This window comes from Melanerpes formicivorus, unplaced genomic scaffold (assembly GCF_026170545.1).
Source record: "Melanerpes formicivorus ecotype bairdi unplaced genomic scaffold, bMelFor1.0.p_v2 SCAF_26, whole genome shotgun sequence".
NCBI lineage: Eukaryota > Metazoa > Chordata > Aves > Piciformes > Picidae > Melanerpes > Melanerpes formicivorus.
In genome coordinates, this window is record NW_027142378.1 from 9428299 (window position 1) to 9442379 (window position 14081).

Genomic DNA, 14081 nt, shown 5'->3' on the forward strand with positions numbered 1-14081 from the left:
CTTACACAAGCCGTTTAACATGGCCAGATCTTAGCAGTAGTGCTGGCTACAGTCTTGGTGCAATTAAGGAACAAAAATCACATGCCACCTCAGGAAATGGGATTTTAAACTCTTAACAGTGCATTCTCCCCCCTCCCCCCCGCGCCGACCATTTCCCTTTGGAAATGAATTTCAGTCACTTTAATGTAAATGCCTTACACACACGCACATCTATTTGAAAAACAGGGCTCCCCGAAATATCATTTCCTAGCTTCCAGTCTGTCTCTGAAGCCAGCAGCTTCACTTGCAGTGCCAAGCCCTGTCTCAGCACCCTTCTAACGAGGCTGTGGCTGCCTCGGCGAGCTGCTCCTGACTACCTTTTGTGTTCAACTCCCAGCTTAACAATAGACCTTCCAACCTGGGGACACCTGAGCTAAGCTCAGTTGGAAAAACCAGCCGAGCCCGCCGAACCCACCGAGCCCTCACGGCCTGCTTGCCTACATGGAGACCTGGGACCGTAGCCTCACCTCCTACTGGTCCTGAGGCCTGGACCCTCATCCCCACACTGGGGCCCACCCATGTTTGCAACACCTCCACCTCCCCGTGGGCCAAAAACTGGGAGCCCGACACGGGGACAACCCACACCTTGACCAGGCAGAGTCCCGCAGGTGTCGGCCCCGCGCAGCCCTATACAGACTGGCTGCCTTCCTGCCGCCAGCAGGGCTCGAACCCGCGCTGTATCCTCACTCAGCTACCGCTCTGAGGCCGCCTTCAAATCCGCTGTGGGCGGGGAGGCGTCTGCCGGCGTCCCGCCGCGCCTGGCGGGGTCGCTGTGGCAACGGCGCCGCCCGCCGGGCTCCCCTCTCCGCGGCCGTCGGCCGCGCTCTGCTGGCTGGTTCAGGATCTCTGAGTCATCCGCTCCCCCATTGGGCGACAGTTTCTTGCCGACCAATGGGAGGTGCCGGCTTGCGGTGACGCGGCGCCCGCCTTCGACGCCATCTTGCCGCCGGCAGGGGGAGCGGAGCACCGCGCCGGCCCGGCCCCGCCATGCCGCACTACCAGGCCTGGGAGGAGTTCACGCGTGCTGCCGAGAAGCTCTACCTTGCCGACCCCATGAAGGTGGGATGAGGGACAGGCTGAGAGGACTTGCGGGGGGGCGGGCAGGATGGATGGATGAATGGACCGGCCGGCCTTCGTTGCCCGTGGTAGGCCTAGGGAGGAGCTGCTCTGAAGTGAGGCTGGGGATGGCCTGGTGGCTCCGTTGAGCTTGCTTTGTGAGTGCTTGTGGAGGCAGGCGGTCCCCTCAGCCCTGGTCCGTGGGGCCTGCCGGAGAGGATGCGTGGAGGCCGAGCCGTGGAGCGTGCTGCGGCGTTCCTGCAGGGAGCTGTGGCGCACCCGCCGGGAGCAGTGCTCCCGAAGGCGGCCTCGGCGGGGGCGGCCGGCAGTAACCGGTTGGAAGGGTTTTTCGAAGTGTAGTTCTGATGGCCTGCATGAAGAATGCAAGAAGTAGCAGCAGGGTGGAGGCTACTCGCTGGTGTCGCATCTTGCCGTTGAAATGGGGAAATTCTCATTCAGCACCCCAAAAAGGTGCACGGTGTTCCAGATGTTTTCACCCGCGACAGCTGTGAACCTCGAAAACCGAACTTCAGACACATTGTGTTTGTTCACAGTCTCCCACTGTTAGAAGCCAGGGTTAAGAGTTGTACTGAGCAACCGGATCTAGTTGGAGATGTCCCTACTCACTACAGGGGGATTGAGAAGGTCGCTTCCAACCTGATTGATTGTGTGAATGAAGAGCGCATCGAGAATTGCCTTATCTTAGGAGTTGGCAACACTGTAGGAGTGTACCGTTTCAGTTTGTTTTCCTAAAAAGTATTAATTACTACTTACCTGCAATGTCACTTCAGATTGACAGATGTTTGCTTTCTAAAGACTATTTGCTTTAGGAATTAACTTCTTGTTACGTGATGGCTTTTTAGTTCTGATAACTTTTTTCAGGAGTATGGTTTGTGCAAATGTAAGTTAAGCCTTCAAAAAAGGCATTCTGGTTCAACCACAAAAGCAGAACAGAAGGGAATGTGGGACACATATTCCTGAAAAGACTTCAGTGAAACAGGCCTAGTTTCCTTCACTAAAAATAGGGGATATGGAGGAACTATCACAAGTAATGTTGAACATCTGACTTCAGTTGGTGTAGGTGACCACATGCAATAGCTACCTTTCTCCTGGTAATAAAATTGTCCCATTTTACCTTTTTATGCTCCGTGACATTTAATTGAACAGAAGAGGCATGTCACTGCAGCTAGGAGTTGCTCTTTTACTTTTCTGAAGGGCCCTCTAAAAACAATATCTCCTCATCTGTGGCAACAAACTTGTCTATTTGTGAAGGCATTTATGTAGGCCTCGGAGTCCCAACACGAGTGCCCTCCTTTCAGTTCTCTGGAGAAGCCTGAGGAGCTTTTGTATGTAATTGGGCTTGTCAGGAAACTCAAAGAAGAACAAGGCTTTTGGGAGATAAGTATATGTTCTTGGGAGGCAGGTGAGGCTTCGTAGTGAGTGGGCTTCCCTTTCGCCAGAGGAAATTACCTGTGGAGTCCATTGCCTGCTTGTGGCAACCTCTTGTGCTTTAGGGTCTGCTCGGGCAAGAGATGTACTGTTACACAGCTTGTTATGTTTGGAAGAGGAGAGGAGACTCCTCATGGAGATAAAATTTCAAAATTTATTTTGTAATCAAAGAGGGAGGTTGTCATTAGCACAGGTCATTCTGTGCAAGAAAGACTTGCTCATAGTGTGAGATCAGAATGTTCTCAAAAGGACATCTTGCTCTTGTTTCTAGTTACTGATAGTAGCTGAGGCTAGAAACGATAAAACAAAGTCTCTGTGGCTAGCTCTGCATTCAGGAGCCAGCATTTAATGCTCAGTCAGTTGCTGAGGACGTTAATTTTTATCATTGTGACTTTGAGAACTTTGGTGATTTGAGAGTCCAGAGGGACTGTGGATGGGTTAAAGCTCAGGGCAGTTGATTACAGTAGTAACTATTTTAGTGAGAAGCTGAATGCATGCTTTCAGGCTTCAGATTGAGCTTCATTGAGTCTTGAAAGCAATTTGAAAGCACTCTTTTCAGTTCTCTGATTTTAATTACTCTATAAGAGTTGTTCTTTTTGTATATTCCCTTTCCACTTGCAAAAACATGAGTACACTTCAAATTGGTCTGGTGCGGCTCTCGGGATTATCAGGAATAGTGTGGTCAGCAGGACCAGGGAAGTGATTGTATCCCTGTACTTAGCACTGGCGAGACCACACCTCAAACTGTGTTCAATTTTGGGTCCCTCACTGTGAGAAGGACATTCAGGTGCTGGAGCATGTCCAGAAGAGGAGAGTGAAGCTGGTGATAGGCCTGAAGAACAACCTTTGAGAAGCAGCTGAGGCAACTGGGGTTGTTTAGTCTGGAGGAGGGGAGGCTGAGGTGAGACCTCACTACTCTCTAAAATTCCCTGAAAGGAGGTTGGTGTGAGGTAGGGGTCTGAAGTGTGATGTGTAGCAAGGGGGTGTCATTAATTTACATGACTCTTGTTTATCATGCCTGTCACTGAAACCTCTGCAGGTGCCTTTGCTGTATTTACAGTGGGTTTGAACATGCCCGGTATTGACCTTCATGGTGCTGCTATAATATCAGCCATCTTGGCTGTAGGATTAGTGTCTGCCAGAGCTGAGGATGGCCACAGAGCTGGTGAAAATGTCAAGTAGTACATAATTGCAATAGGTAGTCTGAATTTGGACAGAATTCCTTCAGATGTGTTCTGAGGATTGTTAGCTATAGGTGTTGATTTTTAACCTGTTTGTCATTTCAGGTGCGGGTTGTTCTCAAATACCGCCATTGTGATGGGAACCTCTGCATCAAAGTAACGGACGACGTAGCTGTAAGTACAGAGTGCATTACCCTTCCAAGGCTTGTCCTACCTCTCATGGACTTACATTTTGCTGTCAGTCAACCCATTGCCTTGAGAGCACCTGACAGTTTCCTAAAAACTTGTTGAACGCAGTCTAGCCTAGATGCTGTGTCTGTGACTGACATTGACCTGTGGTTCAATTCTGTGTGGCAGAGGAAACTCCAGTGTGCATTAACATAATTATGATTTTAAGAAAACAAGCACTACAGAAATCTTGGACCCTCTTCTCTATCTGAAAATGCATTATGGAATAACATTAGTAGTTTCTGCTGAAGCATTTCAGGAGACTCTTCAAACAGATATGTTTACTAGGGCAAGTGTGTTACTGTGAGGGTGCACCGAAAGAAGCTGCCCAGAGAGGTTGTGGAGTCTCCTCTGGAGACTTTCAAGACGCACCTGGATGCATTCCTGTGTGACCTGCACTGGGTGATCCTTTTTTGGCAGGGAGGTCGGCCTCGACCTTCAGAGGTCCCTTCCAACCCCTAATTTTCTATGGTTCTATGATTTGCTGTGTTGTTAGTACCAAAAAATGGAGCATTCTGGGTATTTTTCATTGTTATTCAGCCTAGGCAGTCTTACTCCTGCTGTGCAGGTGTACAGAGACCAAAGCAGTCTTTTTGGGATAAGTCACTGGCACATTACTCTTGTTCATTTTGCACTTACAGGCTTGTCACATAAAGGAGTTCCTTTTTATCTTAATCAGTTGCTATGTTCCTGATTTAGGACTGTCTTAGAAACAGATTTTCCTTGGAGGAGGGGTTCCCCCTCAGTGGGAAATGTTGACCTGATTTTGTCACTGGCAGTGTAATGTTATTTTGCCTTTCACGGTCCTTAAACTTACTTTCAGAATCTAGAGAATAGGAAAGTAATTCCTGCTTTAAAATCTGGTTCTGTTGTTGGACATGACAAAGGGAATTGTCTTTAAAGACAGTTTTAAACCCCAAGTTTTAGCATCTTAATTGAGAAAGAAGAAACTAGTATAAATCCTGAGCTTCCCTGTTTTCAAAATGAGCCTTTCAGAGAAACTGAAGTGTAAACACAGATGTGTGTATTTTAAGCCAGAGTAGATAAGTGTTGGTGCTGCCTCATAGTAACATGCCACAAATGAACATTTAAGTATTTGCCTTGTTTTGTGTGTTCCAATCACAAATGTGTTGTGCCTATAAATAGGATAAACCAGTCCAAGCGAGCTCTGATCCTAAGTGATTTTCTCTTGCAGTGTTTGCTGTACAGGACAGACCAAGCACAAGACGTCAAGAAGATTGAGAAATTCCACAGTCAGTTGATGCGACTGATGGTGGCTAAGGAGTCCCGCAGTGCTGCCATGGAAACAGACTGAACTGCTGAAAATCAATCGAGTGCTCCAGTCCTATTTCACTGGAAGAAAATATCTGTTGGATTGGAAGGAATGCTGGGACAGGAGACAGGAGATGCTTCTATGGACTGCAGCGGACTGGTGACAAGTCTGAAGCATTTTTTCCCTCCCCAGGTGGCTTCGGAAAACTAGGAAAATAAATGCTTTCAATTGAAAGCTTCTATTTATTTTTGGGAATGGAACAAGAAACTATTCTTACACATTAGGTATGCTAAGAAGACAAGTAAAATACTTTACAGTCTGATGGGCCACAAGCATATTTCTGGAAAGTTACTGTAAAATTTAATCTAGATTTCATTGTGTTCATATCTTACGCTGGTGTATTCTCACAGTGAGAAGGATTATTGACCTCACATACTGTAGTGTGATGACTGGATCTGTTAACTATTTGCATTAATGATGCACGTGAGTGGGGTTTAGAAGAACGGGATGTTTGCTGAACTGAAATGTTAAAGTTGCCAATATGTATTAGTACTGTCACTAGCAGGATTTTGACTATTAGTATTGGTTATATGCTGAGCAACAGTATCTGTGATGCAGTTTGTAGAACCGTTATATTGGTTAAATAATTAAACTTCTGTATTTTAAATGTTAACGTCAGCCTTCATTTGAACATTCCTAGACATCAGTCAGGAACGGGGAGTTTCTTTTCTGCTTATGCAAATATTGTTACTAAAAAGCAGTCAGTGGCTTTTTTCCATACTTGAATTACTATGTACTAGCAAGGGGACCTTTTCCCATCCTTGCTGCAGACAGGGCTGACAGGTGCTAGGCCATTTCATTTGAACGATAATATTACCTAGAAAGGTTGGACCAGATTGTCCCTGATGTTCCTTGCACCCTAGCATTCAGTGATTGCATATCAGGAAGACAAATTCTAGAAGCTGTTGTGTATTATTTCAATAGAAATAATGCAACCAAAGCAAGCAAGACAAATTCTAGAAGCTGTGGTATATTATCTTAAATAGAAAGAATGTAACCAAACACTATCCAGAGTCCTTATTTTTGAAGCTTGCTAACTATGCTTTTTTCAGATGTTACATGTGGCAGATGAACGTCAGCCAGATGAATAAATGGATGAAAAACAACTTAATAAATACTTAAATACTACTGTCAAAAATAGACCAATGCTCCCGTGGCTTGGACTTGTTTCTCATTGCTACCTCTGGTAGAGTGATGGAAGCCTTGGTTGTCTTTCACAAAGCCTTTTTGCTTAAAAACACAGTAGCTGAAATGGAGACTTGCTTTGACTAGCTCTTGCATACTTAAAACCAGATGACTATTTTATTTATGCTATTGGTATAAGTAGGCTTTTCCAGGGCTAATGTTTTGGGTTAAACCAAGTCCTGAAAACAAAGCAGAGCCATACAGATTCGTAGTGCCATTTATATATAACAAAAAAAGACTCCAATGGCTGCCTGCTGTCACTGACATAAAAGTAATTCAGCTACTCGGAAGTAGTGGAGCTCCCACACTTGCCAAGGGCTCAGGGATGAAAATCCCCTCAGGCTTCAGTATTGCATTAGAGTGCCCTTACAGCTGAACATTGAATGTTGCATATGGTTGGAAAACACTGCAGTGATAAATTCCCAGTGACTTCACATTCTAGTCTTACAGGAATGACTGGTGGGTACATACCTTCTGGTTTTGTATCAGCTTTTGAAAGACAAATTCAGACAGGAGGTGAAACTTTGTTCATAGTTTCAATAAGCATGTCCAGAGAAAGGCAAAGTTGTGAAGGATCTGGAGAAGAGCTCTTGTGAGGAATGGTTGATAGAACTGGGATCGTTTAGCCTGGAGAAAAGAAGGCTGAAGGTACAACTCACTGCTCTCTACAACTTTGGGAAGGAGGTTGGAGTGAGGTGGAGATCAGTCTCTTCTCCCTAGTATCAGGTAATAGGAGGAGAGAAAATGGCCTGAAATTGTGCCAGAGTAGGTTTAGGTTGGAGATTAGGAAAAGTTTCTTTCCTGCAAGAATGGCCAGGCATTGGAACAGGCTGCTCAGGGAGGTGTTAAACATCCCTGGAGATGTAAAAAAAACATAAATACATAGGCATGGGACTTTGGGATGCAGTTTAATGGCTATGGTGGTGGTAGGTTGAGGGTTGGACTCAATGATCTTAGAGGACCTTTCCAACCAAAATAATTCTATGATCCTATAATGCTGCAAATATTCCTTGACACTCCAAATTGTTTACTTAGTATTTGCAATGTAGTATATTAAGTAGTTAAATGCTTTGGGTTTAAAGCACTGTTCTGTAGCAGGAGTTACTACATCAAGTCATAGAAGCAAAGATTTAAGCTGTTAAGTTGGCAGTTGAAAAGGCTGCAGCTATTTTAGTGTCATTTGTGGGCATGTCTCATAAATTGGTTTGGTATGTGGATGTCTTCTATGAGGCTTCAGTGATACTTGCTTGTGCCCAGAGGATAAAAGAGAAGACTGTAGACCAACTTGTACCAAGTGGCTGAAAGGCTTGAGCAATATACTTAAGTGGGTTTTAGAGGGGGACACTTCTCTAGTGGAGCTAGGCAAAGGGGAACATAGTGAGGTTCAACAAGAAAAGGTGTAGAGTCCTGCACCCAGGGAGAAACAACAATGGTATCCTGGGACTCATGAAGAATGTGGCCAGCAGGTCAATGGAGGTTCTCCTCCACTCTGCCCTGGTGAGACCACATCTGGACTATTGTGTCCAGTTCTGGGCTCTCCAGTTCAAGAGGGACAAGGATATAATAGTGTCCAATGCAGCACTTTGAGGATGATTTAGGGACTGGAAGATCTGTCTGATGAGAAAAGGCTGATAGAGCTGGGACTGTTAGGAGAAGACTGAGAACGGATCTTTGTAATGTTTGTAAATATCTGAAGGGTGGGTGTCAAGAAAGTGTCAATCTCTTTTCAATGGTGTCCTGTGATAGGACAAGTGGCAATGAATACAAATTGGGACACAGGAAGTCCCAGAGCTATAGAAGAGGCTGCCCAGAGAGGTTGTGGAATTTTCTTCTCTGAAGACTCTCAAAACCTGCCTAGACAAGTTCGTGTGTCCTGCCTGAGGTGATCCTCTTTGGCAGGGGATGTGGGCTCGATCTCCAGAAGTCTCTTCCAACCCCTGCCATTCTATGATTCTGTTAGAGCAGCAATTGCCAAGCAAGAGAGGCAGGAACAAAAATGATTGCTTTAAAACCAAAAGGAACTATTAATGGTGTTTCCATCAGACTGTGTGTGGTTAAGCTTGTTTCTCCATATACTCACAGAAAAGCTAGGGCGAGATTCTGTGCAGTCATGATACACAAGAACACTGATAAAGCTACTGCTTAAAAAAGCTGTGGGAAACTTCCTTAGGGAAACACAGTTCAGTCTTGACTTTGGCCTGGAATCTTCAGCAGCTTCAGTACTGTATTCATGGAGTGATAGAAAAACTGTGACTCTTGGTGCTTATACCCTTGTTGAGAATGTGCTTGTGTCACTTGCCAAATTTTCAATGAGTTCATAGAATGGTTTGAGTTGGAAGGGACCTTCAAGATCATCTAGTTCCCACCGCACTGCACCTTCCCCTAGACCAGGTTGTTCAAGGCCCTGCGGGCGTCCACAATGTCCCTGGGCAACCTGTTCCAGTGTCTCACTACCCTCACTGTGAATGTGATTAAAAAAACAATCAGTCCTGCTGCTGCTCCACAGAGGTGATGGAATGCTCTGCATGTGAAGTGCTGAATTAGGCAGCCCAGCACTCAGCAAAGGCTTCTGATCACCAGGCAGAAGTTTGTGCCCATGTCAGGCTGGAAGCAGGCGGGCAGCCTGTGCAGTTACTGACTGGTAACTTGTGCAAGGGAAGTGGAATGATTAAATTAAATAAGACATTTTCCCTTGTTATAGCTAATTTTGTTGCTGCATGTTAGTTATGTTCAGTAACTCCCCTTTTGGTGTGAATAATAAAGAATATGGGTCTTGTTACGGGTCTTGTGCTTGTTGCTGCATGTGGAAATTGGGTTAGTTTACCCATGGAAGTGATCCTGTTTTTCTGGCATTCTCACTTCTCAATTCTCCTTGCAGTGTCTTGATTTCAGTTCTTCCTTTGTGCACAGCATTTAATCTGACTCTGTCTGAGCTCTCTCTCATGTGCAGCCACATCAATTCTGTTTTCCTTGAGGGGTTTTAGCTCTGAGCCTTTCTGAATGCCATCCATTCTGTGAGCCTGTTCTGCATTGCAGGAAGATCCTTAAATTATCTGTAGGAGTGAGAATTTTGGTCACAGGTCTTTGTTTTAGAGCTCCTTATGAAAGAGGCCTTTGTTTCCACTAATATCCTGACTTAACACTTTCAAGAGATTTCTTACTGGAAAATCAGATGCTTTGGTGCCCAAGTGTCAAAATGGGAAATTAAACTGAAGCCAAGCAGGTGCTCTATAAAATGTTGTAACTTATTCAGATTCATGGAATGGTTTGGGTTGGAAGGGACCTTAGAGATTGTCTAGATCCAACCCTGCTGCCACAGGTGGGGACACCTTCCACAAGACTAGGCTGCTCAAGGCAGTATAGTCAAAATAATTTGCATTTCATCTCAGTTAAGTTCCTTTCTGCAGTATAAAAGTGGGTAACAGTCAACATTATGCAGTAAAAAATGTGAAGAGACTGGTTTCTGTCAGAATATATCCAGTTGGAAGAGACCTCAAAGATCATCCAGTCCAACCCTCAACCCAACACTGAAGGATCAAGACTAAGCCATGTCCCTAAGCACCAGGTCCACACACTGCTGAAACACCTCCAGGGATGGTGACTCCAGCACAGCCCTGGGCAGACCATTCCAATGTTTGGGAACCCTCTCTGTGAAGAAATATTTCCTAACATCCTGAGTGAACCTCCCCTGGCACAGCTTGAAATCATTTCCTCTGGTCCTGTCGCTTGACACCAAGGAGTAGAGGCTGGGCCCCTCCTTGCTCCAACTTCCTCTCAGGTAGTTGTAAAGGGCAATGAGGTCTCCCCTCAGCCTCCTCTTCTCCAGACTGAATAACCCCAACTCCCTTAGATGCTCCTTGTAGGCCATGTGTTCCAGGCCCTTCACCAGCTTTACTGCCTTTCTCTGGATACACTCCAGCACCTCAATGTCCTTCTACTAGAGAAAGGCCCAAAACTGAACCCAGTATTCAAGGTGCAGCCTCACCAGTGCTGAGTGCATGTAATTTTTGAGATGAGAATGATGCCACAGTATTTCAGGAGCAGATTGCTTCCTCAGCAGAATACAAAGCAGGGCAGTTTGCTAACCCCTGCTTATTATGCAAGCTTGTGTAGGACCTGTAACTGTTCTAACAGACTAAATGCCCTCAGGAGAATGTGGGCTTGAACTGGACCATGTAAAACTGGTGTCTGTGGGAACTGAGCCAATAAAAACATGGTCATGGCAAGACAGCAGAATTAACTGCCATCATGCAACTACAGGCCCTGCTGCTGAACATGGCCTTTGTTTCTGGTGAAGGTAGGTGCTAATTTTCTTAGTGCCAAAATTATCTCTGTGTGTGTTCTTGGAGTCTGGTAATGGGAACACAATTACTTTCTGCCATTCTAAAAACATCTTAAGTCATGAGTGCCATCTCTTAAGGGCTCTCTTATGTGGAAATGTCCAGCCTCCTAGCAAGAACCAGTGTGCTCATCCCATTAGCTAAATCACAGAATTCTTTTGGTTGGTAAAGACCTCTAAGATCATGAAGTCCAACCTTCAACCTAAGACCACCATGGCCATTAAACCACATACCCAAGTTCCACACGTTTCTTGAGCACCTCCAGGGCTGGTGACTCCACCACTTCCCTGGGCAGTCTGTTCCAATGCCTGACCACTCTTGCAGGAAAGAAATTTTTCCTAGTATCCAACCTAATCCTCCCCTGATTTCAGGCCATTTCCTCTCCTCTTGTTCTATCACCTGGTACTAGGCAGAATAGACAGACCCTCACCTGACTCCAACCTCCTTTCTGGGAATTGTAGAGAGCAATAAAGTCTCCCTTCAGCCTCCTTCAGTACTCCCCATAGAGATGTTTCCTAAGTGTTCTGAGTGTTGATATGAAGTTATACAGCAGTGTTTCTCTCAAACTGTAATGCTGGCAATTTATGAAAGCATTTGCTGTTAAAATCAACATCAGTTCTTGAGGACACTTTGGTTGTGTAGCAAGTTTTGGCTTCTGTCTCCTTTTTTTGTGGCAATTCTTAGTAATTTTTTTAGAACTTAGAACACTGAGAGATCTGGGAGCAACTGGGGGGTTTGTTTCCTTTGGAATTGTGTTTGCATGTTGGTTCCTTTTTGTTCATCTAGAAGTGGTATCTGTTCATACAAGGACTAATCTGCATTGCTCTGATTCTACTGAGCAGAGTCTTCACAGAATGCATCAGGTTGGAAGGGACCATCAAAGGTCATCTTGTCCAACTCCCTTGCAATGAGCAGGGACATCTGCAACTAGATCAGGTTGCTCAGGGCCTCATCAGGTTTGACCTTGAATGAATTTTCCTGAGTATCAGCAGATGTTTACAGCAGGATTTCAAAGAGTGGTTTCTTGGGGAGGGGGTTGAGTTTTCTGACACCTGCTGAATGGCTTTGCCTGCTGGTAATGAACAAACAAGAGCTTGCTGTTCACATTGGCTAACAAATACATAAATAAATAAATATTTTTTAACTGGATTGCTCATGCATGTAAATACAGCCATCTATAATACAGTTCTGCTATCATTGTGTGGCTGAAAGATGAAAGGCTTGCCTCAGGGCACTGACAAATGAGCTCTGGCAAACTGTGTGTGGCTTAAACATGTTACTTCCCAAAGGTATCTGCTCCTTGAAGGAGCAGGCAGGAGGATGAACTAATGCCTCAAACATGCCTATGTGAAAGTCAATGTCTTACTTTAAATTGCTATAGAAGATACCTCTTAAATTCGGGGGCAGGAAGGAAACTGAACTTTTCTGTGAGTGGTGGATGGTTGGGGATATTTTGTTTCATGTTTAGAAATGCATTTGCCGTGGCAGTGCTACTGTATGGCTGAGGGCAGTCATCAAAGAACTAAACAGGGTTCATAGATTCAAAGAATCACGGAAGGCATTGGGTTGGAAGGGACCCTCAAAGCTCATCATGTCCAACCCCCCTGCAGTGAGCAGGGACACCTCCAACTAGATCACATCTGTGGGGAAAATAACAGAAGATAGGCATGGAAGATTCCAACCATGTCTAATTGACCTGCAGCTGAAGCACAGAAAACCACAGATACCACACTAATTGTTGTCTAGCCTTGTGCATTGGACAAGTAGAACATCTGTGTTTCAGTAACACAGATATCTGTGATAGACTTAGAGGCATCCTATGGAACATGCTTGAGATTCCTGCCCTGCTCTGGGACAGATCAAAACCCAGTGGTAAACTATTGCTGTGTGAATCCCTGAGATACAGGTGAAAACAGCAGGGTCAGCAGTCCTCTAGCATGGACCAAGCTCTGCAGTGCCTGTATCCCTGCTTGTGTACCTCTGTCTGTGTGCTGCTTTGGGGATCCCCTGGTTGTTGAGGTAGCAAAAATCCATTTTCTCCTTGTGTTTCCTTAGTGGTTTTGTGGTTGCTCCTGCATCCTGCCTGTGCTGGCTCACACAAGGTCACAGAAACCTTAATAATAAACTGCATGACCAACTTCCTTAGCCAATAATAGTATAAGAAAGGAGTTCTTCTGGGTATCAGAAACAGCACTTAGGTTTTAGCAAATGAGAAGACTACCCTTCAGTTCTAACTCTTTTGGAGTATCTACCCACACTGCAGCAATTAATTTACTTTTGTGTAATGCAGAGTGCATACTACTTGACATTATTTCCTTTGGATGATGTCTCCCAGTCTACAACCCAGCAATTGTCCACAATAATTTGTCATCACTAGCTGTCTTTTTAAATATCATTCCTTACATGGTCAGGTAAAAACTGTCCTCCAAACACATCTGTAGTCAGTTTCTCTGTGCTTAAAGGAATCTTTGTCAGAACTCCCAGCAGTTCCCCTCACACCAGTAGTCCCATCAGTTTCTATCAGGGCCATATCCTCCCCATGATTTCTATTTGCTGTAACAAATTCCAGCTGCTTTAAAGGTGGCTAGAATGCTGCATAATGTTCTTCTATCTCAGCTCAAGACTCTAAAGCAAAAATTACCTTAGCAACTTCACACTCTGACATTCCTCAGTGTTTTCCATTTCTCTTATATTAGATTATCTCAAGCAGGGAGGGACCCAAAAGTATCATCAAGTCCAACTCCCTGCTCCTTGTAGGACTACCTAAAATTAAACTGTATGACTAAGATCATTGTCCAGAAATGCCTTGAACTTGGATAGGCTCAGTGCTGTAATCACTTCCATGGGGAGCCTACCCTCTCATTGAAGCTTTCCTATTGTCCAACCTGAACTTCCCCTCACACTCACATGGCTTCATTCCATTTTTCTGTGTCCTATTACTGATCACCAGAGAGAGATCAGCACCTGCCCTCCTGCTGCCCCTCCAGAGAAAGCTATAGGCTGCAAGGAGGTCACCACTCATCCTTCTCCAAGCTGAACAAACCAAGTGATCTCAGCTGCTTCTCTGAAGTCTTACCTCCAAGGCTGTTTGCCATCTTGGATGCCATCCTTTGGACACATTCTTAATAGTCTGATGTCCTTGATGTCCTGATGTTCCCAGTTCAGCCCCACCAGGGCAGTGTCAAGTGCAGCAGCCATCTCCCTTCACCAGCTAGCTATGCTGTGCTTTGTGCAGTTGGCCCTTTTGGCTTTAAGTGGTCTGCTTCTCTG

The 14081-nt window shown here is 45.2% G+C and overlaps 1 protein-coding gene across 1 annotated transcript; it reads left to right on the top strand.

The window, feature by feature from the left end:
• Positions 1-972: 972 nt before the first annotated feature.
• Positions 973-5899, top strand: SRP9 (signal recognition particle 9). The gene is made up of 3 exons (XM_068153564.1): positions 973-1098; positions 3831-3899; positions 5149-5899. The coding sequence occupies exons 1-3, from the start codon at positions 1027-1029 to the stop codon at positions 5266-5268; spliced, it is 261 nt and encodes an 86-aa protein (XP_068009665.1). The 5' UTR covers positions 973-1026; the 3' UTR covers positions 5269-5899.
• Positions 5900-14081: the final 8182 nt, after the last annotated feature.